Genomic DNA, 25,015 nt, shown 5'->3' on the forward strand with positions numbered 1-25,015 from the left:
TACTCGCGTGGAAAAATACTGTTATTTAGGAATTAAAACAAGTACTTGAAAGTAAATTTATTTAGCGAGATGAAAACCCATAAGAGACGCGTGAATTAATATCTTCTGCGAAGTGATGCAAAATAACCTGATAAATTCGTATCCTCGCAACTTTCATTTCCCTTTAAATTAATCCCGCCATTCGCGTTGCATCGTTCCGCGAATTAAGTCCAGTATTTTATTCAACAAAAAAAGTTGGTGTTAGATGAAATTTCTTTGTAACTCAGGACGCGGGAATTAAATTAACTTTCTTTACAATGTAGGAAGTGAGAATTTAATTAAATTCTCGTACAGTTTTGGGAGTAGAAATTAAATGAAAAATTCCGTAATTCTGCGTTTCTAAGCGTGTCGGGGGGGGGTTTGACGTGGGCCAACTTCGCGCGGAATTTCCGATCGAGTCTCCGCGAAATTGCTTCCGTAAACACGCGATTATCGAAGTTCACGCGTACGTTGGCCGATGAAACGTTCCCGTCCGCCTGCTGGGAATATCACGATCTTCAGTTATGTCCACGCACGACCCCAGAGAATATCAGCTGGCTAACGATTCCTCCGGCACGTGACGCGTCCCTTGCACACGGTTCGTGGGAGGATTCACTCCGTGTCTGTAATTCGCTTGTTGCCCGATCTACACATTGGACTAAACGTTTTTGTCATTGTTACGCGAAATTTGCAATCTTTTGCGCACATTTGTACCACGTGTGTCATTATGGAACGTTCTCAGAATGGATATACAAGATTTTCCATCAACCCTGGGAGAAATTTTAATGGGGGATTCTAGAGACCAAAATAAGACGAAAATCAAGAGTAGAAATTTGTTGATTGAGGCTTCGTTAAAAAGTTATTAACGTTTAAAGTTCCATACCGAGCCGAAAATTTTTCGGCGAAATTAAAAAATTTCAAATCGTTCTGGAAAAATTATTTTCCATTGCAGGGGTTAATTACAATCATTTTTGGTGAATAGACATACCTCCGAAATTCTGTTCACATTCGAGAAAAAAATTGGAGTAGGTGCTGAAATTTTTCGGCGAAATTGAAAAATTTCAAATCGTTCTAAAAAAATTATTTTTAGTCGCAGGGGTCAATTACAATCATTTTTGGTCAATAGATATATCTCCGAAATCCTACGCACTTTCGAGAAAAAAATTCCTTACCGAAAATATAATGTCTGACCATACCATTGATATTTTGACCTGACCATACAAATTTCATGCATATCTTTAAAACGCCATAACTTCCGAACGAATTGGAGGATTTTAATGTTTCAAAAAGCAAACTACGCGTATTTTGGTGGAGAATATGTATAAATCGCAAAAATATTCGGAAAGTTGGTCCTTGACCCCGGAAAATGAGAAAACCCCCATAAAAATGGTCCATTTTTCAGGCGGCCATAACTCCTAGAATAGTCAATATATTGGATTGAAATTTTTGGAGAAAGTAGAGTTCATGGGCTCCTACAAAATAGTATTAAACAACTTTTCTGTAGGGTGTCAAACAAAGTTACTAAAAATCAAAAACTATATTTTAAGAAAAATCAACAGCGTCTCGTTTTTTTCTAAACTCGATCAAAAAGTATTTTACACTTTTAATTATATTTTCTTTTCGTATTTCTGAAATCATTTAATGGAATCATATTGACCCAGCAAGATAGCTTTTTCTTCCTTGTTTTACTCTATTTATATGTCGGAGAAGCAACTTCATCAACCATTGCTCTTGGATTATTTCTATCAGGTCCTCTCGGGCGACCAAGCCTGTGTCTCGTCACTCTTTTCATTTTGTTTGAAACTTTTAACTAAATAAACGATCAACTAATAACTAAAACACACGCTTTACTAACAAGTTAGAATACTCAACAAAAACGGATGAGTCCTTTGCAAGAAATTCTTTTAATTTTTCTCACGCGCGTCCTTTCCGTCAAAAAGCCCTTTTTGTTCTCCTCTTTTCTTTTCGTACGTTCCTTTTTTTTTAAACGTTCCGGTATCCAGACAACCAACTCGACTACCTTCAAAGGCCAACCAGACGCACGTTTTGTTAAATTTGGGTATCGATTAGGGCATATATAATTTTATTTATTCAATTCTCATGGGTTACAACATATATTTCAAAACAATTGTTCGGTTTATCCAATGTTTTGTCATCAATTTTAAATCATATTAAACTCGAAGGTCTTGAATTTATATAGTAAATAGACTACGGATCTTTCTGCAAATCAATATTTTTTTTAATAGAATGAATGAAACGGGAGTTTTGTAGAGGGTTGTCTCAACCCCTAGATATAATAATTGGTATCTAACTTAATTTTATTCTGCGTCAATCGTGGAAGAAAGAGAACTTCTTTTATTTTGTTTAATTAGTTGAGAGTTCGGTAACACGATCGGGTTTGCAGGAAGTTGAAGAGCGTACGTGCCATCTTTAATGCCCCGTCGAACACTTGTCACGCGTGTGGCTGGAGTTCACGAGGGTGGGCCACGGTGTGTAGGGGTCGACGAGAGCGAATTGCTCTTGTAATAAGTCATCGAGGAGAACCCAATGGGAAGACAACGTCGTCCTCGTCTTTTGCTCGGCGCTCCTTTAGAAACGGGGTGATAGATCAAGCCACTTCGCTTCCGGCCCCGAGATCTGAATGCACGTACTCCGTCCGTGTACCCTGTGGCACTCTTAACTTCGTAACATTAGTCTGCCATGCGTGGCTTGTCGGATTATATCAGTCTGCGAAAGTAGCATATGCTTCCGGTTACGTGTAAATGCATTCTGGTTGTAATTTTTGCCACGTGACTTCGGGAAAATTAGCCGCGATGCAAACGTTGATCGACTGCGTTTCGTCGGGATTTATGTACACGTACGACGTCACGTAATTAAAATTAAGGTTTTAATACGAGTGATTGCAATCTTCTTGAAGTAACCTTCGTTTCTTACTATACCTTCTACTGTAGTTATTTTCGTAGCATCGGTTCGAAAACGTAATTCACTTACATTTACAGTCAATCAATTTTACTTCGTTGTCAAAATATCTGAGGTTAATGGACCGATGAATAATGTAAAGCGTTTTGAGTAAGAGATATTCACAGCTGTTCGCAAAATTAATTATCGTGAAGAAAAACGGTGGTTCTGAAGCTTCCCTTAAAGGAAAATTTTAATTTTAGTTTATTATTCTTGCTCGTGTTTCTTAAAAATAGAAAAAGAATTCTTTATGGTAGGTAGAACAATAATAATAAATTGTAAAAGAGTATACTATATAGTTGTGTAAAAGTCAGAAATAAATAGTATGCAAATACTGTTGAGAAGAATGACTTTTGTATAAATCTGTATATTTATGTACATACAGTCGCGTCGGTATTTATGTTGACGCTGTTGTATTTCTGGTATTGACGATATTGTTCCATAATTTAAACACTTGTACGCGTCCTTCCGTACATTCTGACATTGTTTACATTATGTACAAGAAATGCCTCAGTATACCAGTGAGTGTCAAAGTGAAAACACCGCGTACAATCAAATAACAGTCAATCTGTAAAAATATTTCCTAAATTTGGTTCGCCGGAAAGTAAGTTGACGTAATCAAGTTTTTATTTCATTAATAAAATTTTGCTATTAAACGCGCATTTAATAATTTGATAATGTATTTAGTCTCTTATATAATGTTTTTTTTTTGTTATGTATTGTTATTGTTAAGAATTGGTTACTTGTAGCATGCCGAAAATACGGGAATTACACGAGTCTGAAAGATTATTAATTTATAAAAGAAGGAGAGAAGGACAAAGTTTGCAACAGATTGCCACAGATTTTGGAATATCAAAGGAAGGGGTGCGAAAAATTTATAAAAAGATAAAGACTAATGGGAAACCTGAAAATTTAGTTAGAACGGGAAGAAAAAGAAAAACAACTCCCCGTCAGGATCGAGAAATTGTTAAAATAACAAAAAAGGAACCATTTATTACTGCCAAACAGATCAAAGAAGATTTAAATTTGCCAATAGGGACCACTCAAATAAAATCCCGTTTATACGAAGCTGGGTTGCATGGTCGAATATCTAGGAAGAAGCCACAAATTTCCGAAACAAATGCTCGCAAACGTTTAAATTTTGCAAAAGAGCATTTTAATAAACCGACTGCATTCTGGGAATCCATAATTTGGAGTGATGAGTCAAAATTTGAATTACAATCAAACAAACGAAGGAAATATGTGTGGAGAAAAAAAGGAGAAGCTTTTAAACAAAATGTTATCACCTCCACCGTGAAACACGGTGGAGGGTCTATAATGTTATGGGGCTGCTTCAACAATGAAAATGTAGGAAAATTAACAGTTATTGGTGGTATATTAACAGCAGCGAAATACGTCGATATTCTAAAAGAAAATTGTTTCCATCAATTCAAAAATTTGGGCTAGATACAGGATACATATTCCAACACGACAACGATCCGAAACATACTGCAAAGATCGTTAAAAAATTTATCGACGAAAACAATATATTGCTGCTTTCTTGGCCACCGCAGAGCCCTGATTTAAATCCGATTGAGCACTTATGGGACGAACTCGATCGAAAAATACCAAAATCGGACCGCTATACAAAACCAAAATTGATAGCCGCACTAAAAAAGGCATGGCATGAAATACAGCCCAAAACGTTAACAAAATTAATACACAGTATGCCAAATCGTTTACTGGAAGTAATTAAAGCCAAAGGGTATCAAACTGCTTATTAAATATTTTTTTTACTGTTACTTATAGAATTATAATTTACTTTATAACCATTGCCAACTTACTTTCCGATAGACGTTCATTAGAAAATATTTGTTAATGCTATTGTTACTCAAATGAACATAATTAATAAGGTGACATTATTTACTTAAGACACGAATAAATTTATTTTTGTAAACATTTCGTATTTTATTTATTTTTATTGTATCCTTTTACGGCTATTTTATAAAAATGATAAGTGTCAACTTAAATACCGACGCGACTGTACATCGATTCTTTAAAATTTTCATTTTCATTCAAATGGTTTCATATTTTTTAATTTTACATACGTTATTTACCGGAGCAATTTACGAAAACAAATAATGAAACAAATTGACAAACTTGCGTTAGCATTTATTAAAATTTGTTTAACACAATTTAATGTTGAATTTCTATTTCATTGAATGATATTAAAAAATTCGAGCGTTGCGTTGCAAACCGAAAATTTAATTTCGATACTTAGATGTAACAAAAAGTACGAATGTTTTTAAACTGTTTAGTTTACAGTTTCCTTTTTGATATTTAAATTTTTTGACGACAAATAACTTCGTAGTGACGTTTATAAGTATAAAATATTACGAAAAGCCGTGTTTTAATTTAGTTATAAAATATGCTCACAGTTTGAGAAATAACAATGTAAGACAGAAAATGCTTTACATAAACGTATCGTCGAAACTTGTACAAAATTGATTGTCGTGAACGCACGTTTCCCAAATCCCAGAAAGAGTTATATATTCTCTGTACATTGTTCTCGAAATCTAGTTTGTAGATATTAGCATAACGTTGGCAGCAGAGACATGTTAAACTTTGCGTTGTCCTGGAGTTTACCCGGCTGTTTCTCTTCTGTTACACAGCAGGCATTATCGTCGATCCTGGAAATGACTAAATAACACGTTTCTAGTTTCCTTTTACGCTACGCCTAATAGATGTTCTATTAAGAGACTGAAATTATTCAGTACCCGGCGTATACTTCAACCTCTGATGAAGGTACCTACAGTGTTAAGCAAACTAGAAACATCACAGAATCTCGTAGTTCCCTTGAGGATGGTAGACTCCACAGAATTGTAGATTCACAGGACAACCATGTTATTTCTGTTGCATTCGGTCGATCCAAAGTCTTCCAAAGATCCACAATTCGATGTACATAGAATTCTCTCAGGTGTCGACTGTGTTAGCTATCTTCCAGAGTTGGGAAAATTTTACAAACATTTTAAATTCGTTCCTAAAATAACTTCTGTTTATACATTTCGTTTCGTAAACTCGTTCGTTCCAGAATCATTTCAAACTATCGTTGAGTTCTATATTATTTACATCAAATGCAACTAGGATATCTGGATTTAATCTAGGATTTGAAAACTTATAAATTGTTATGGATATATTGGATTCTGTAACTGTTTATTTTTCAATTCTATTTCTATTACAGTTCTTAGTTCTTACTGAATTTGTCAGAATATTAGTAAAACGATATACTTAATAGTTGGACTATACCTACATATAAAGTGTTAAAAACGAGGAATATAATCACAGACGAGGTACACGAGTAGATCTTACATCCAATGTATTTTTTCGGCCCATTTTTCTGGGACTGTAGAATCCCATTACAATTTTTGTGTTAACAAACAACAGGTTACAGAAATTAACACAAAAGGAAATGAGACACGAAATAAAATTACAGAAACATTTCTAGCCACACATTATATTTTAGGTAAAGAATTTTTTTCTCGAAAGTGCGTAGGATTTCGAGGGTATGTGTTTAAAAAAAAAAATGATTGCAATTAACCACTTAACCGAAAATTATTTTTTCAGAATGATTTGAAATTTTTTAATTTTTCCGAAAAATGTCTGTATCTACCTCGTGTCGATTTTTCTTTAAAATTTGTTTTTGATTTTTAATAAACACAACCATGGGTAATGTAGTAATACAATTTATTAATAAAAAATAAAATACGTAAAATTCCTACGTTTTATTCGTTAACTGTTTAGTATCTACGTCACTGCTGGATATTTGCGGCTGTAACTTCTTTGTTAATTTCTTGTTCGGGGTAAGTATACCACATGCCGGAAAATCCGAACTCTACTATAATATTATTCCATATAGTATTTAAATATAATTAGCTATGAGAAAAGGACTTAAAAACTAAATTTTCAACGCTAAAATTAGTACTGTATGAAAATTGCTACTATTTTATTTTTACAGTAAATAGTTTAGTCTCTTTTTTATTTTATAAGATTGATGAGCTAGACTCAGAACGTTTTGAATTGAATTAATTTTTCTCCTGCCAATTCTGAAGAGGTGTGTAAATTAAGTAATGAGACTGATTTTTAAAAATATTTTTATTCAAATAGAATTACAATTCAATATTGTTTCCCTCAAAATAACTTCCTTGGGAAGCCATACAGCGCTGGAGACGATTCTTCCAATCCTCATAGCAGTGCTGGAACTCGGATACTGGTATAGCCTTTAGCTGGTCGGTTACAGCCGCTTCAATGTTTTCGAGTGTCCCAAAATGACGTCCCTTGAGGTGATTTTTCAATCTCGGGAAGAGGAAACAATTACAAGGACTCAAGTCAGACGAATAAGGAGGCTGAGGAGCTACAGGAATGCTTTTACTGGCCAAAAACTCATTTACTGAACTCATTTGCTGTGTGACAAGGCGCATTGTCGTGATGCAACACCCAATTGTTCTTGATGTTTGACCCTTTTTCGAAGTTCTTCTAGAACCTCTCGGTAAAAGTGTTGATTAACCGTTTAGCCTTGAGGCACAAACTGTTTGTGGACGATTCCCTGGCTATCGAGAAAGCAGATCAGCATGACTTTTGACTCATTTTTAGAACGCACTAGAAACAACTGTTTTACGAAAACAATTGCTACGGACCACCGAATGACTTTAGCGGGTACAAACTTGTATCGAAGGCTTATTACACGTTCACCTACCGTCTCTCCACGTCACGCGTCTCAAATGTTGACAGATCGAACGCTACGTTGTCAGTCTCATTACTTAATTTACACACCTCGTACGTGCAATTACTGGGACTCAGTGGTATAGCAACCGAGTGTAACGGACCTTTGAGGAATTCCTTTTTCTTCGTTTGTGTGAATTCGAACATTCCGGATAGTCGGGTCTCTACTGTATAACAGTTTTTCCGATGAGAACCAAGGTTACGATCACGCGATCCCACGAAGCGTCCCTCCTTAAATCACAAGTTCGATCGTCCTCCTCGAGAAGCCGACAAGATGGATGCTCTCAATCACGGCTGTTTCCGTTCTAGTTTCGATCCTGTTCGGCGGGATGCAGGCGCGAAACATGATGTCCATGCAATGCCTCCTCAAAGGTACACCAAAGCGTGCTGTTCTCGCGTGCGAATTTTGTTGTTACGAACGTTGAAACGTTGCCAGTGCTTTACGCTTGCTTTCCCAGCCGCGCCTCCCTCGCTAAGCTACTTCAGCTTGGACAGTTTCCAGGTGGTTCCTCGCGCCTGGCGCGAATTTCAACGTGGATTTTAGCCCCTGGTACGCGCGAGAAGTGCTTCTTGAAACAACGAACACGTGCCTCGTCTCGTCGTGTTCGATTAACGAGCTTTCGCATGCATCCGTTTCCGCGGGCGCTCGAATTTCGCGGAGCACGACTCCACGACGAACTATCCACCGTCGTCGGTGCATCGGAACTTCCGTAATCGTGCAAACCGCATCGATTATATCATTCACGGAGCATACATCGAAACTTTCCTTTCCATCGCGGGGCCACGAATAATTAAATCCTCGTGGCTCGAGCGACCCCGAAACGATTGATTAATCGGAATACTTTTTCGATAGCTTCGCCGATTATTTATTCATTTAGTTCGGGTTTCGAACGCCGGTAGAACGGGAAGTTCGATTCGCAAACGGTACTTAATCCCGTTAACGAAGTTGGCGATTAGCGAGGCGCGGAAAAATTAATCGATCTTTTCGCATCAAACTTTCCAAGTTTTTGAACGCGTCGATGCTCGCAGTTTATATTTTACTTGTTTTTCGTATCGAGGTCAAATTTGTTTTCCTCTTCGTTCATTGACACTGAAGTGTCATACTTTGTTGAGAAGTTGTGACAAATATGAAAGATACTGTTACCTTAACACTAGAATGCAGTGGAAATAAATGTGTATTCATTCTCTTACAGAAAATTACGATAAAATTTTAAAAATCTAGATGAATTAATTTCAGTAATTGTAGTATTAAGGTGACTTATCCCTTTAAATTCCCATTTACTGAACACTCTGAAAAAAAAAATTTACAATAATAAATCGATGTAATATTTATCTGAACAAAATTAGACAACACTTTGAAATAGAAACTATAATTATTCCCCACGTTTATATCACACTGCATTCAAACTTTCTAACAAAGAGTTTACAAACTTACATAAAAATCATAGTCTTATTCCGATTTCTAGAAAGCACGTAATTCGTAGATAGTCGAGTAGGTTCAAAAAGGTCAGCAAATTTTGAGGCAAAAGAAGTATACCCCGATCGAATCTCGCCTATTAATCAAACGCAGCCTCCTGCAGGCGTATTAAAACGCCATGCGACGCGTTCGTCGCGTTCGTCTGATAGTCGTTAGTCGCGTCGCGAATGATGGAGATGATCCGGTGGTGCACGTTCGACCGATTGTTGTTGCAGTTACGAAGCTGAGAGAGCATTGGGACGAGACGAACTCGAAAGTGATGCAAAGGAAGACGCAGTTGGACGCGATGCTCGGGGACAGTCAACGATACGAGGCGAAGAGGAACGAGGTGGAAGTCTGGCTGGCACGAATGGAAACTCGGCTGGAGAAAATGCGGGCCGTCGGGCACACCGCCGACGTTCTCGAGGCGCAGCTACGGGAACAAAAGGTACGTTGGAATTCTCAGCCCTCCTCTTTCTCTCATTCTTTCTCGAACTTCTGCATTAACCCGCGCGCGTTAACCAACCCGGAGGTTGCCGTTTTTATCTAGTCTTTATTTCTCGCCCGACTATTTCACAGAGTGCACGAGCACGCGTCTCTCACGATCTTAAGCGATCGTATTCACCGATAAAACGCGCTGCTCGTCTCGATGACAGCGATGTACTCGGAATAAAGTACTCTCGGTTCTCCAGCATCCTCAGATACTCTAATATTTACTCGTTACGTTCTTAAAATTCATGGTATGATTCTTTAAATGATCACGTGATTCGTAAATTGAACTATCTATTCCTCCCAATTTGGAGGTTCCCTCGCGGTCAGGGAAGCGTGAAAAATGAGAAAACGTACACAATGTACAAGTAATGATTCTTAAAATGATTACGTGATTCGTAAATTGAACATTTCTGTTCCCATTTAGAGGATTCCCCTTAGAGCTCAGTAAAGTCCACAGTTATTTACTCTAGAATGATACATTAAATTGTGACCAAATTAAAATAAATAATTACCAGTAAAGTTGTTTCAATGTTGTATAATTTATAAATTTTGAAAAAAATATTGATGTGATATTAACCCTTTGCACTCCTATGTCGAGTGTGACTCGACATCAATTATTATCTCAGGAGCTCCTTCGTCAAGTCCCATTCGACATTTTTTCAAGCCCAAACAAAACAGATATCTTACACTTGAAAATTACAAAATACAACAACAGTGTAAATAAAACACTTATTTTAACAGGAAAGTTTCAAATAAAACACTTAAAAGCATTGGGAGCCGCTGGTAACAAAATTGTAATATAATTTGGAGTGCAAAGGGTTAACAAACTTCTATAATAGTAAAAAATTGCATGCCATGACCCAAATGAAACTTTCACTGTCGTGGTTTGAACTTCCTCATCCTCTGAATTTCAAATACTATTTGTAATAATTTTATTCGATGTTCCCCGATAAATAAGCGATCGTATTCACCGATAAAACGCGCTGCTCGTCTCGATGACGGCGATGTACTCAGAATAATGTACTCTCGGTTCTCCAGCCTCCTCAGATACTCTAATATCTACTCGTTACGTTTTTAAAATTCATGGTATGATTCTTAAAATGATCACGTGATTCGTAAATTGAACTGTCTATTCCTCCCAACTTGGAAGATCTCTTATGGTCAAGGAAGCGTGAAAAACGTTCCGAGAAAACGTACATGATGCACAAGTAATAATTCTTAAAATGATTACGTGATTCGTAAATTGAATTGTCTATTCCTCCCAAAATTGGAGGATCCCTTATGGTCAAGGAAGCGTGAAAAACGTTCCAAAAAAATGTACACTATGTACAAGTAATGCTTCTTAAAATGATTACGTGATTCGTAAATTGAACATTTCTGTTCCCATTTGGAGGATTCCCCTTAGAGCTCAGTAGAGTCCACAATTATTTACTCTAGTAAGATGCATTAAATTCTGACCAAATTAAAATAAATAATTACCAGTAAAGTTGTTTCAAGGTTGTATAGTTTATAAATTTTGAAAAAAATATTAAGGTTGTGATATTAACAAACTTCTATAATAGTAAAAAATTGCATGCCACGACCCAAATGAAATTGTCACCGTCGTGGTTGAACTTCCTCGTCCTCCGAATTTCAAATACTGTTTGTAATAATTTTGTTCGCCGTTCGTCGACAAATATGCGACAGAATTTGCCAAAGGCGTTGCAGCTCGTAATCGTTTAAATTTACTGGCGACCCTCGATCGCCTGGAACTTACGAATTTCGTTCCTCGACAACTGTTAATATTAAGTTTCATCTGGTATCCGGGTAGCAGGACGATCGCGTAATCCAATTTTAACCAGGTAATTACGGAAACGACAGCCAAAGTTCCCCGTGTAATTCAGCTTCAGAGGCCATACCCGCCGTTACGACCGGCGAGAATAAAATGCGAACGAGGCTCCGGCGAATAATAATGACCATAGATAGTCGGTGGAAGTTCGTTATAGCTTACGATTAAAGAGAACGAACGGATTAGTATTCGTTCGGCCAGTAACCTCTTTTTTAGCAACGTTTCTCTGTACTGGAATAACATTCATCCTGGGGGAAAAATAGCTGTTGAGGGGCAAAGGGTTGGAAAGGAACGACCAAAGTTCCAATCAACGAGATCGCGGCTCGCCATGGTACATTGCGCGGCCCGAAACTCTGTTTACATTCAAAAGAGACGAATGAGATATTCATGGAATAATTTATTTCTACGAGACCACTGTGTCTTCGGAATCCGGGCTACGCTCAGGGCTTCGTTCGTCTCGAGCCCTCGCAGTTATTCCGGAATGTTGTCTTTTCTCCGTCGAATGACGGCAAATCCATCAACAACCATTATTTTTTCTCGATACCGGCGTTACAATATTCATGAATCGAGTAGTTTGTTGTTTCAATTAGTCTCGATGATCGGTCTCGAACTTTGAAATTTAAATGTAAAGTCCACTTGCTCGATGGTTGCTAGATGAAAACACAAGTTTCCGCTTCGCGTTCTGATGCTTGCGTACAATTTCTGTATTTAACATCGGTCATTATCGTTCGTTTAACCATGCACGATACAAATGTTGTCTTTAGAACTTCGGTGGATAGAAACAAAAGCGTTCTTTTTATTCCATGTTTCTACATTTTCTTTCAAGAGTCAATCTGCTGTAGAAAACCTGACATACCGTTTGTATACGGGACGAGTCTCATAACTGGGCCAGGCTATAGCTTTGTTCCGAGCGAAGATGGAGAAATCTTCTCGAGAAAATTTTATACGGTTCAAAGATCTTTATCAACCTACGATACGATTCTTTTCCCAAATGTATTCTTATATAAAACGATTCCTAAATTAAATATTGTAGAAGATATTTCATTCTGTCTTTCAATATTATTATACAACGCTGTCTAAAATATATCAGACATTTTTCAAATATCAGGATTTACTTTTAAAATGTTTTTTCAACATTAACACTAAACCCACCACGACTGGTTTTAAAATTTCGTTTAGAATGATTAACATATAATGTTATATTAGCGACATTTAACGATTTTTCTATAATATATGTACAATGAATTTTTAGAAGTACGTTGCCTCGTAAAAGAGAAACAAAAAGATTGATCATTTGCTTAATAGGAATAGTAGTTAATTCTCTATAATTCTCTATAAAGATCTTAGTAGTTAATTTTAATTGAATAAAAAAAATGAAAATTCCCTGGTCCGTCGTTTTAAAAGAAAGCAGTATAATTACATTTATCAATTTTCAGGTAATCTAAATTTCCATGTACGTTGAACATTTGTATATTTTCTCGAGCGTCGGGACCGTTAAGGGGTTAATCAGATCGATTATAAATTTCATCTGAACGTTGATTAGTAGTTCCACGGCGGCGTAAAAGTTTCCATCGCACGGCATATCGGTATAAAACTTGGACCCTTACCTCGCCCGTAGATCCAACTTATTTAAGTTATCGAGACACGGAGCTCGACTTACGACTTGATACGAGATCGGACTTAGATAAGTTTCCTCCTCGTCGCTGACCTTCCCCCCTCATTTTATTTCGTTCCGTTCGTTCTTCCAGTCGTTCCACGCGGAGCTGCACCAGTACAAGCATCACATTGAGCTCTTCAATCAGCTCACGCAGAAGCTGATAGCCGTTTATCAGCAGGACGACACTACTCGCGTGAAAAAGATGACGGAGACCATCAATCAGAGATACAACAATCTGAACACCAGGTATGTTGTAGACGCTGCGTTAACTTTTTCACTACTTCACCTTGCGTGTCAACCTAACACTGTGCTAACTATAGCCTTATAACAAAAACTGTTCGTTTTGAAACCTGAAATTCAAAGCTTTGGTCTAAATAATGCATTATTTTTATTTTGAAAATTACATTTGGTAGTGACAGAGTTCCAATTCTCGTCCAAGTTATCTTTGGAATTCTTGAGAGTATCTGGCAAATAGAGACAAAAGTAAATTGACCTAGATAACACGATTTTGCAACCCAGAACCTGTTTTCAATTTTAGTTTAATTTCATTCGAGATGTCTCTCGTAATTAAATTCTATCAGACTTGAATAGGGTGAATTAGCAAAGATCATTGACCTGGATATCTGTTCTTGAATAGAAATAGAAATGAATAATTGACGAGAATAAAATAAGGTATAAATAAAGGTTTCCTAGGTTTACTGTTCTCTCGAGGAAAAAGATTTGAATTCCCCGTCCAGCAATGGGATCTTTTTCTTCCCGTTGCCTGTTGTTCGGCTCGAATCGGTGCATTGAGTTCGAGTCGAACGCGTTTCAACGACGATTGTACGGTAATACGTCCATTAAATCTTCCGTAGTATCATCAATCGAGGAAAACTGCTTCACTCCGCGATGAACTCCCTCCACAACTTCGACCGGTCCTTGGACAAGTTCTTGGCTTGGTTGAGCGAAGCCGAGTCCTCGATGGAGGGATTGGAAGCGGAGGCCGATCGACTAGGTGGACGACGGGACCAGGGTGCGCTCAGACGACCGCAACATCAGCTTAAGGTAAGTTTCATATCTGTCGATACAAATTTACCAATCGATTCTTCGTATCAGCTTCGACTTCTTGCTCGAATTAACCGAAACTTGGACACCAAACGTGTCGTATCTTCTACGGGAAATTGGATTGCGCTAACGCGAATCGAAGTTACCTACGCTCCTTTAGAATAGATCAAACTATACTTGATAATAGATCGGTTCGTAACCTTTTTGTTTCGTGGATCTCATACTTTTTATACAAATTCTTCGAAATAACATTCTTAACTCTAGATTTACGGACATTAATTCCGTAGGTTAAAAAGGTTAAAAGGTTAAATTAAAATTTGATTTGCCTTTTAATTAAAATTTAATTCATATCGTTGCATCGATAAAATTTTATATAAATTGCTAAGATAATTTTTACAAGTTCTGTAACTTTAAGTATGACATCTAAAACTCGTCAAACTTTCCGTAAATCTAGTATTAACCATAAATTATGGTATTAAAACGACAGGTACTTGAAGAAATAAATCTTGATTCATTCTCTTATAGGAATCTACGGTAAATTTGCAAAAATCCAGTCGAGTAAATATTTACAATTTTTACTACAAATTACGAATCGGTTATTTTTCCACTTCGGTAGTTCCAGTGTTAAATATTAGTCGAATTACCGTTTTTTAATTTCGAACCACTGCAGTAGACACTTGTATCTCAAGTGTTAGAAGCGTTGGGAATTGCTTCTAAAGTATATGAAGTGTTCTACCGCTTCCCGCAAATAATTGTACGCAACAGAGAAATCGGAACTTCTATCTAACGACTTCAAATTGCGAGGGAAAAGTTTTCTTAACCTCCGCGGGGTCGTTAATAATGTCTGTGGAAGTTGGATTCAGTCACTTCGCCTATAGAATGCAAACGAACGTAAAGACAAAGAGTCTCGTTTCTTTGTCACAGTTTGGGGAATGCTTCTTCGAACGAAATAACTAGCAGCAATCGTGGTGCATTTTTATGGGCAATACGACTACCTCAAAAATTTTCTCACTTTCTTATTTCGACTTCTCAAGCGTTTACGAGCAGTTGGATTCAAATTTAATGATACATAAATTTGATTGAAGAGTAAATATTTTGCATTTCTCGTTTCGGTTTGACTTTTTCATTGCTTTGGTCGTTAAGAACGGTATAACTTGGCTCGTTTGTCTGTCGATTATGGGAGCCGAGTTAACTCGAGCACGTCGGTTAGGTGGTTAATACAGAGAGTCACGTGCAGTCGGGTCGTAAGATTCCTCGAGACGTTGTAACGGTGGTCGCGACGGGAAACCAGATCTCTATGGGTCACGTGTTGACTGGAGTAGATTTTACGGCTTCGATTGATTGCCATAAAAGTGTGTCGAAGGTAGCTGTCTTCGTATCGGCATATCCATTAAAAGGAAGAAGCTTGATATCGAGTATCGACACAATGCGGTGGCGGTGCATCAGCTTCTGTGCGGAACGTTTTTCTAGTTTGTATATTATATCTCGTGGGAAACTGATATCTTGCGTAAGAGTACTGCGAAAGTTGGTTTCGTTCGAGATTTTATCATATGCCTTCATTAATATAGAGCGAATTCTTAAAACTATCTGAAAAATTTGATAAGCAAGAATTCCCCACAAAAATAACCAAATCATTTGTTTCCAGAGATGGTAAATACTTGACGAAGACTAGAATGTCATCTGCTTTTTTTAAAGGAATGTTTATTTTTAAATTTTAAAAATTAATTCGATGTTTTTGCAACTCCTAAAATATGGAATTTTGAATGACTAATATCATTCTAGAAATAATGTGATTTATTTCGAGATATTATATCAGTAAATTTTCTTTGGTTTACGATGAAAAATAATTCTTCTTTCGAACACTTTTACATTGTTATAGTGAAAATAGGTTCACGGAAAAATGTGAGAATTTGTATGCAATTTCAATTCACGGTTTTCTTGGTGATCGAACGAAACTCACTGTTCACAATGGTTAGTTGCAAAACGGCGATTTTTCAGTTTTCAACAGTCTGAATTAGAACTGAAACTACTTATCAAATTTTTTCTGTATTCTGCATATCCATTCAAATGGATGAAACGTTACTCGAATAATAAAAAATGAACATCTATTTCTCGATAACAATATTTATATCTAATGTATCTTTGTAACATGTTTAAATTAATTCAGTGGACAGTTTTTCCAAGAACTTAGCTAATCGGATCGATCCGCAAGAATGAATCCGCAGAATTTCGAGGCAGCTGATTTGCAATTTCGATCGTCCAAGAAATTTGCTGTTTCACGATCGCGAGCGCGCCTTTCCGAATTGCATTTATCACGCGACAGCGTATCGCGGCGAGAACATCATTACAACTTTTTGGTGCATCGATCAGGACTGGGAACATTATAATAATTTAAAATTCGAACATTTCACGGACACTCCAACGCTACGAATCTGAAATCTCAAATACAATTATTCAACTATTACTACTAGCTGAAAGCACAGTTATTTCAGTAAATTTTTCATCAGAATAGGAATGAAATTCACAAAAAGACGATGGACTTAAAGAATTTGAAAGCAAAATTATTTCAGTAAATTTTTTTTATCAGAATAGGATTGAAGTTCACAAAAAGACGATAGACTTAAAGAATTCGATTTCTGGTCTACGTTATACTACTAAATATTTATTTATTCGAGTAATTTGTAACCTTATGTTTCGAGAAGAGACTGTATCAGAAGTGTTCGTTCTTGCACAAGTAGTCTTAATGATGATTTCAGTAAATTTTTCATCAGAATAGGAATGAAATTCGCAAAAAGACGATGGACTTAAAGAATTTGAAAGCAAAATTATTTCAGTAAATTTTTTTCATCAGAATAGGATTGAAGTTCACAAAAAGACGATAGACTTAAAGAATTCGATTTCTGGTCTACGTTATACTACTAAATATTTATTTATTCAAGTAATTTGTAACCTTATCCATTTTGCACAAGTAGCCATAATGGCGATACAATTATCCTTATCGATAGGTTGCATTTATTAGCGGGGGAGGAACATTCATTTCGTGCAGCATGTCAGGGCTGGTAATCAGCTGATTAGTTTATATGCAAAGAGCACGTCAGTTGTATGACATCCGATTATCAATAATCCAAGTTGCAACTGCATGGTATCGCAATTATGCTAATACCCAGGCACGAGTGTATTGGCATAGCAGGAAGCAAGCCGAATAAATCTGTGCTGCACTCTCTCAATCATAGTCTTGTTTGTCTTGTAATACAGGGCCAGATAATAGGACCGTATTCCAATTGTGAACGGATCGATAAGTAGAATCGTATAGCTCGCCTGAAAGAACATTTAACAAACGTTTCTATATCCTTTACAAATTTATTAAAACAATTCCAAACGTTTATTAGATTTCTGACTCGGAAAATTCGGTGGCTTGTGTGCTTTTCTTTCACAAAAATAGTTTATTTAAACATTGTCATCGTTGGTGCTCGTTAATCGCATAATACCAGCTGAGAAAGGTGAAAATACACGGCATAGCGAATTCAGTTGCATTTTTCTATTAAACCGTAACATCTAGATCTAGATAGAGGGTTGCACGTGGGTGGTAACGTCCCTTAGGGAGCTCTAGAGTCTTTCGGTGGGGCGTTAAAGCGACAACAAACTTTTATGGGCGCGTTTAGTATAGTCATTAATGTTGGGGCGTTAATATCATAGGGTAAATGCAATCACTGAAACGCTTAAGTTTAATTTTATCAAGCACACGAATTTATTTTTAAACTCTGTTGCTCTTGAGGAAAATAATTTTCAAAACAGTTTTATTTAAATGTATAATTTTAAGTTGAAACCAAATGGAAGTATAGGAAACGTGATATCAAAATTTAAATTTTCTTTATATTTTAGTCATGTACATTAATTTTTTAGCATTAACGTTGCAGGATAAATGCAATCACTGAAACGCTTAAGTTTATTATTCTAAAACTCTGTTGCTTTAAATAATTTTCAAAACATTTTTGTTCAAACATATAATTTTAAGTTGAAAACAAATGAAAATATACAGGGTGTTCGGCCACCTCTAGCAAAAATTTTAATGAGCGATAGTAGAGGCCAAAATAAGACGAAAATCAAGAATACTAATTTGTTGATGGAAGCTTCGTTAAAAAGTTATTAACAATTAAATTCAAAAATTTCAAATCGTTCTGGAAAAATTATTTTCGGTTGCGGGGGTCAACTACAATCATTTTTGGTGAGTACACATACCTCCGAAATCCTATCTACTTTCGAGAAAAAAAATCGAGTAGGTGCTGAAATTTTTCGGCGAAAAAAAATTTTTCAAATCGTTCTAAAAAAATTATTTTCGGTTGCGGGGATCAATTACAATCATTTTTTATCATTACACATACCTCCGAAATTGTACGCACTTTCGAGAAAAAAATTCCTTACTGAAAATCCAATTAGGTGCCTAAATTTTTCAACGGAGAAAAAAAATTGCAAATCGTTGTGGAAAAATTATTTTCGGTTGCGGGAGTCAATTACAATCAGTTTTTGTCATTAGACATACCCACGAAATCCTGCCCACTTTCGAGAAAAAAAATAGAGAAGGTGTGAAATTATTCGAGAAAATTAAAAAATTGCAAATTGTTGTGGAAAAATTATTTTCGGTTGTAGGGTTCAATTACAGTCATTTTTAGTGAATAGACATACCTCCGAAATCTTGCGCATTTTCGAGAAAAAAATTCAGTAAGGGCGGCACTTTAAACGTTAATAACTTTTTAACGAAGCTACCATCAACAAATTGGTATTCTTGATTTTCGTCTTATTTTGGCCTCTACTATCGCTCATTAAAATTTTTGCTAGAGGTGGCCGAACACCCTGTATAGGAAACGTGCTATCGAAATTAAAATTGATTTTATATTTCTTTCCCATTTTTTAAGTATCTCGTTACAAACTCCCGCAAGAATGTTCCGACTATTTTGTTTCGATCGAGAATTCCGCGATTTTTGTGCGAAAATTACCAAGGGGTGTGCATCGTTCAAATAATTCAGCGCGAACCGCGCGATGATGAGAAAGTTAAATGGTTCGCTGTAACGAATTCATGAGAATGATCAGAACACGGTCCGGCGCGATGGTTTTGTTTACAATGCCGTGTAACTGACGGATCATCCGCGGGGCCAAATTGATATTGCCCGTGTACGCGGTCTATCGCGCCATTTCAATGAAATTAATCCACGGTCCACGCGTTCACGTAACGAACATACTGCACACGATTCCGGGAAATTAGCTTATAATATTGTTTACAGGGTTATATATTATCGTGTATCTGGCCTGAGCTACTCTTTCCACTGTTCCGTTCTCTGTTTGTTCCTCCTCTCGTACGCCTCTGGGTTTATTCCCCTAAAAGGAGGTTCAATTTTGCAGAACCATGGGATTGGTTAAATTGGATTCCATCGCGAGCCTCGTGTTCGTGTACGGTCCATGTTAACCCGGGCGAAATTTTGACATACCGTCGTGGAACATTTTACTGCCACGTGGCAGATGTCTCCGGCGTTATGATAATTATTTTTTTTTTTACCTTGTCTCGCAGGATAAAATCGAGCGAATTAATTGGTACTTTTTGTATGTGTACCATTCATAGTCCTTTGCTTTCGTCGATAACACAAAAGATACAATTAAAAGGAATTGTTGTATAAAATATTTAGATGCTCGTAACAGAAAATAGAAACTATAAGATGTTTTGTTTTCAATGGTCGTATCTTGATATATGCAGTATGAAGAGAACTAATTTATATGAAGAAAATATATACTTTCGTTTCAATATTTTTCATTTAAAAAATAGAGTTTCACTTTGTTTTCAAGAATTACCTTGTTCAAAAAATGAAATAACTTTGAAACGTTCCTACGTCTTGTTTGAATTCAATTTTTTTCAATTTAGTTTCCTATTTAGAAAATAGAGCTTTGTTTCTAAACATCACCTCGTAACAACCCTCCAAAAAATTAAATGTAAACTAAATTGAGAAAAATACAATTCGAGCAAGGCATAGGAACGTTTCAAAGTTATTTAATTTTTTGGAGGGTTGTCACGAGGTAATGTTTAGAAACAAAACTCTATTTTTTAAATAGAAAACTAAATTGAAAAAAATTGAATTCAAACAAGTCGTAGGAACGTTTCAAAGTTGTTTACAGTTAAGTACACGTATAGATTAAAGTGTGTTGCCCCACATACGACACGAATACTCTTGCAAATACCATTTCGAACGAATTCGGTGTACGTTTTTAGATAGGCAGTTGGGGCGCAAATGTAATTACCGTTCACATCATTAGCGAAGTTACAATGACGTTGATTGTTTGATAAACAGTTGTATAAACGATTGGAATTAATCACACGTTTAATCCCGAGAATCGGGAACGAAAGGAAAATCGTCAGGACGAGTTCAACAGTGTCTGACCACTTATCCAATAATGGCTGCCATTGAAAATCAATGTTATTTACCCTGCAATCTGACTATGTTTTCACTGTCAAACGCGTTACAACTATTAGCGGAGATTGTGTCAAATATTTGTTCCCTTTTACTTCCCTTCATTTCTTGTAGTTACACTATCCATAAAAGTTTTCGAATCGATAGAAATAATTTTTATTTCGATAAAACATATCGTATGCCAACTTGTGTAAACTATATTTCTAACTTACGATCATGTTTATTTAAAAAGAAATGAGACATTCTCATCATTATTCCGATTTCCCTGACTTACGTAAAATTTAATAAATATAACGCGAATATAACGAAGTATAAATTTTCATGCATTTTTAATACGACTGAGAATATTGAATGTCCAGCATAAATTTCGAAATATTTATTCTTGTTATAATTTCTTGAAAAGTCTATAATTATCAAAAATCGTTACCAGTAACTATTTGGAACAAAAATCCAAAGGTTATTATTGTACACGAACTTATCGGTAATTCCGTTTCACTTGATGTCAGTTATTTTCAGGTCGAAGGATCGTATTCTCGAAGTCACATTCGTCGTACACGCGATGTTCGAAAATAATAAAGTTTAATAGAACCGTGTATTTGCCCGGTTGTCCGTTTCGTTTTCGTCTGTTCGTTTTTCGTGCCCCCGGTGTACAAATGTATTGAATTCGTACGATCGCGTTTAATACTCTCGAAAAATACGATGCTGCTTGAGGTGAGCCCGTTCCGCGGATAAAATGGCGCGCGTTGTCGCGCGAATAATATTCGTAATTAAGAATACGCGCCCTATCAAAGGACTTTCCCGTAACTATGGTGTCCGTTGTATCGTTACTAACGACACGGTCGCTGCACGACGAGTTTGCGCATATTTTTGTTAATTAGCGAGAGTTGTGTGTCGAACGGCGGCGAGGTTTGAATTTACAAGGCATGTAGGATCTGTAAACTTCATCCACACAGCTCGAAACGTTGCGGTTACGACTATGCATCAGTTAATACTGCAACGTCGATTGCAGGTGGAATTAATTCCCAAATGCTGCTCTGAGGCTTTCCGTGTTATATTCGAACGTTTTCGAATCTTCGCTTATTTGCCTTCTTAAGAATTGATAGAAATAAAATGTCCAAATCGAGATGGAATAGATTATAATTTTTATATTAAATTACGTTTCATCGTCTATTTTAAAAACTGAAACTCCCTAAAAGCAGTGTAGATTTACGAATCGCGGTGGATTTAGATTGATAGATTAAATTTACAGAAATAAAATGTCTAAAACGAGTTACAATGGATTATAATTTTTATATTAAATTACGTTTCATCGTCTATTTTAAAAACTGACATTTTTTAAAAGCAGCGTAGATTTACATATAGTGGTGGATTTAGATCGCGAAATACCGCTATGCATCCGCACTCCACATTAATCGGACCAGAGTTGCCTTTCGTTATTCCGTACATCCAAAAATAGCTTTGTATTCCGCAGAATTCATTTCTCTGTATATTCTAAAGTAACCCACGAAAAGTATCCGGTGCCTCGGTGTACACGGTTTCGGAACATGTGCACGCGTAATAGGGTGTGGGCTACAAATTACATCCTGGTGACTAATGCTATCTGGGCAGCTGTGCTTCCACTCAATGAGTTTAATGAACTTCGAGCTACGTTATTGATTGGCATTCGTAAAAACGATGTGACTGGGGTACAATAGGAAATTAAGTTTCGTGGGGAAGAATAAAGGTGAACTGCTCGAATATTACGGTCATTTACTTAGAATTTGTTCTTCAGTAATTCTTTCTTTTATTGAAATTTATTAATATAGATAGAAATTCTTCAAAAAGAAGGAAAATTCGTTGTTGAGAATTGGAGAATATTTCTCTACTATAATTGATATTTTCGCGAATGGAGTAATTTATTATTTTTGTTGGAAAGTAAATATCGACTAAAAAACATTGCAGTTGGATCCAATAAAAATACATACTAAGAGTAGACTGCGAATCAATATGCAAATTAATATTTTTATTCATGAAATTATTGAAACGGGAACTTCGTAAAGGGCTGTCTTAACCCCTAAATATAATAATTCGTATCTTACTTTAAGTATTTTTTATATTTCTGATTATTAAGTGCATTCTGTAGTATTTTGAGAATTAAAATTTCCCTTAAAAGCATAAACAACCGCGGTCTAAGTAAGAGTTACAGGGAAATTACAAACTCACAGATTTTATATTAACCCCTAGCCATGCAATAACGTGTCTGACTCGTTACAATTCTTGATGTCAAGTTTCACAATCATGAGGCTACTCGTCATCAAGTCTTATACAGAGTGTTTGAACACCCCTGGGAAAAATTTTAATGGGAGATTCTAGACGACAAAATAAGACGAAAATCAAGAATACCAATTTGTTGATAGAGGTTTCGTTAAAAAGTTATTAACGTTCAAAGTTTCGGCTGTCGAACGGTAATTTGCCCACCTACTTGAATTTTTTTCTCGAAAGTGCGTAGAAATTCGGGGGTATGTATATTGACCAAAAGTAATTGTAATTGACCCCTGTAACTGAAAATAATTTTTTTGGAACGATTTGGAATTTTTTAATATCGACGAAAAATTTCACACATACTGGAATTTTTTTCTCGAAAATGGATAGGATTTCGAGGGTATGTCTATTGACCAAAAATGATTATGATTGACCTCTGCAACCAAAAATAATTTTTTTAGAACGATTTGAAATTTTTTAATTTTGTCGAAAAATTTAGCATCTTCTCGAATTTTTTTCTCGAAAATGGGTAGGAATTCGGGGGTATGTGTATTCACCAAAAATTATTCTAATTGACCCCCGCAGCTAAAAATAATTTTTTCAGAATGATTTGAAATTTTTTAATTTAATTTTGTAATGAAGAATCTCCAATTAAAATTTTTCCCAGGGGTAATCGAACACTCTGTATATTAAAATCAACACATTTTTGCATTCACGAGGTCCATATTCGTAAAGCAAATCTATTCTTTCTTGTGGTCATTCCTTGTACGAACGAACAAAATTAAATAGTATAAGTTTTGAAAAATTATTCGGAGTTAAATCGTACGTCAAGGGGTTAAGGTGATATTCTAGCGTCAAATGTGCTTGTTTTTAACTTTCTCGAGGAATTTTTTGCAAATAAACTGTAACACCTTTTGAAGTCAAATTTGCTAGGTATATGTATATATGTTTTAGTGACATTTTGAAATTTTTTGGACGAAAGAGAGTTAACATTAATGCATACTCTCAGAAAGACTATCTATCACGAGTAATATCGCGTACGTTGTCTTTCGTAGAGAGGGTTGATATTAAATTTTGTCGCACGTTTTGAAAGTGTTTTCAGTTCGTTGGCGCTGAATATTGCTCGTTGGCGATTACTAAAAGTCTGAAGTAATATTGCCGCGGTCTGTCGGTTTCAAATTGAATGTCTGCGCAGGGAGGACAATGGCCGGACTGTGTCCAGCCGCAAACGCGTTTTCAACCGAACTATCGAACTATCAATATTCTTGAATGCGACTGCAGCCGCTGTAATGCACGCAACAACGTGTTTCTGTGCACGGTTCACGCTCGCCGGTCCGATTCTACTAATGACTTATCGACCTGGCCCTAGCTCGGAACGTAACTCGTGCATATACGGCGTCTCTACCTTTCGAAGCAACATTCCAAGGAATTCCTAATACCCCCGGTTCAAGATGGAGCAGCGTCAGTGTGCATGAATTGCGATTTGTCGGGCTCGAGTTATGGCTCGCCGATATTGGATCGCAGGTAGAATAACTTCAAATCGAAATAGGACGAACGGCTGTTTGATATATTCCCGAGGGACAAAAATAAGTACGCCCCGAGATATTGCGGAGTGATTCTTCCACAATTTTAAGGAAATTTCTTTATACGGTCAGGGCCAAAAGATGATTAAATGTTAGCTATCGATTAACCATGGGCTTTTAAAATTTCATCTGAACTCGCATTTGAGAATGTCCGAAGACAAGTATTGCCAAAATTTGCACACACTTTTTGGCCACATCAATATAATTGCTCAGCTTCGTATTGGTCCGATAAAGCAACTGTCTTTAATATTATCAAAGATACTACTTTGTAAATAAAATTAAATACAGTAAAATAAACAAAATTTGGTAAAAGAAATAGAAAAAATTCCATAAGTTTCTTTCCATTTGCAGTCGGAGACAAAAGTAAGTGGACAGATGATGAAAAAGGATATTAATGAAATTTAACCAATATAGCATTAATTTAAGATTTATTTAATATTCGTTCTTATAGTACAAATATTATTTAAATAACAATTAAAATAAATATTGACAAGCTGTGTAATCTCAAATTAGGTTTAAACAAAA

The 25,015-nt window shown here is 36.2% G+C and overlaps 1 protein-coding gene across 1 annotated transcript in view; it reads left to right on the plus strand.

Moving 5' to 3' along the window:
• LOC122400373 (dystrophin-like) overlaps window positions 1-25,015 on the plus strand; it is a 702,582-nt gene that overhangs the window by 212,896 nt on the left and 464,671 nt on the right. Inside the window, exons 43-45 of the mRNA XM_043401810.1 lie at window positions 9,427-9,638; window positions 13,259-13,413; window positions 14,022-14,211. Coding sequence (XP_043257745.1) covers window positions 9,427-9,638; window positions 13,259-13,413; window positions 14,022-14,211 — 557 coding nt within the window. The remainder of the gene's footprint in view (window positions 1-9,426; window positions 9,639-13,258; window positions 13,414-14,021; window positions 14,212-25,015) is intronic.

Source organism: Colletes gigas, unplaced genomic scaffold (assembly GCF_013123115.1).
Source record: "Colletes gigas isolate AHSC1104 unplaced genomic scaffold, ASM1312311v1 Colletes_gigas_Sc00017, whole genome shotgun sequence".
NCBI lineage: Eukaryota > Metazoa > Arthropoda > Insecta > Hymenoptera > Colletidae > Colletes > Colletes gigas.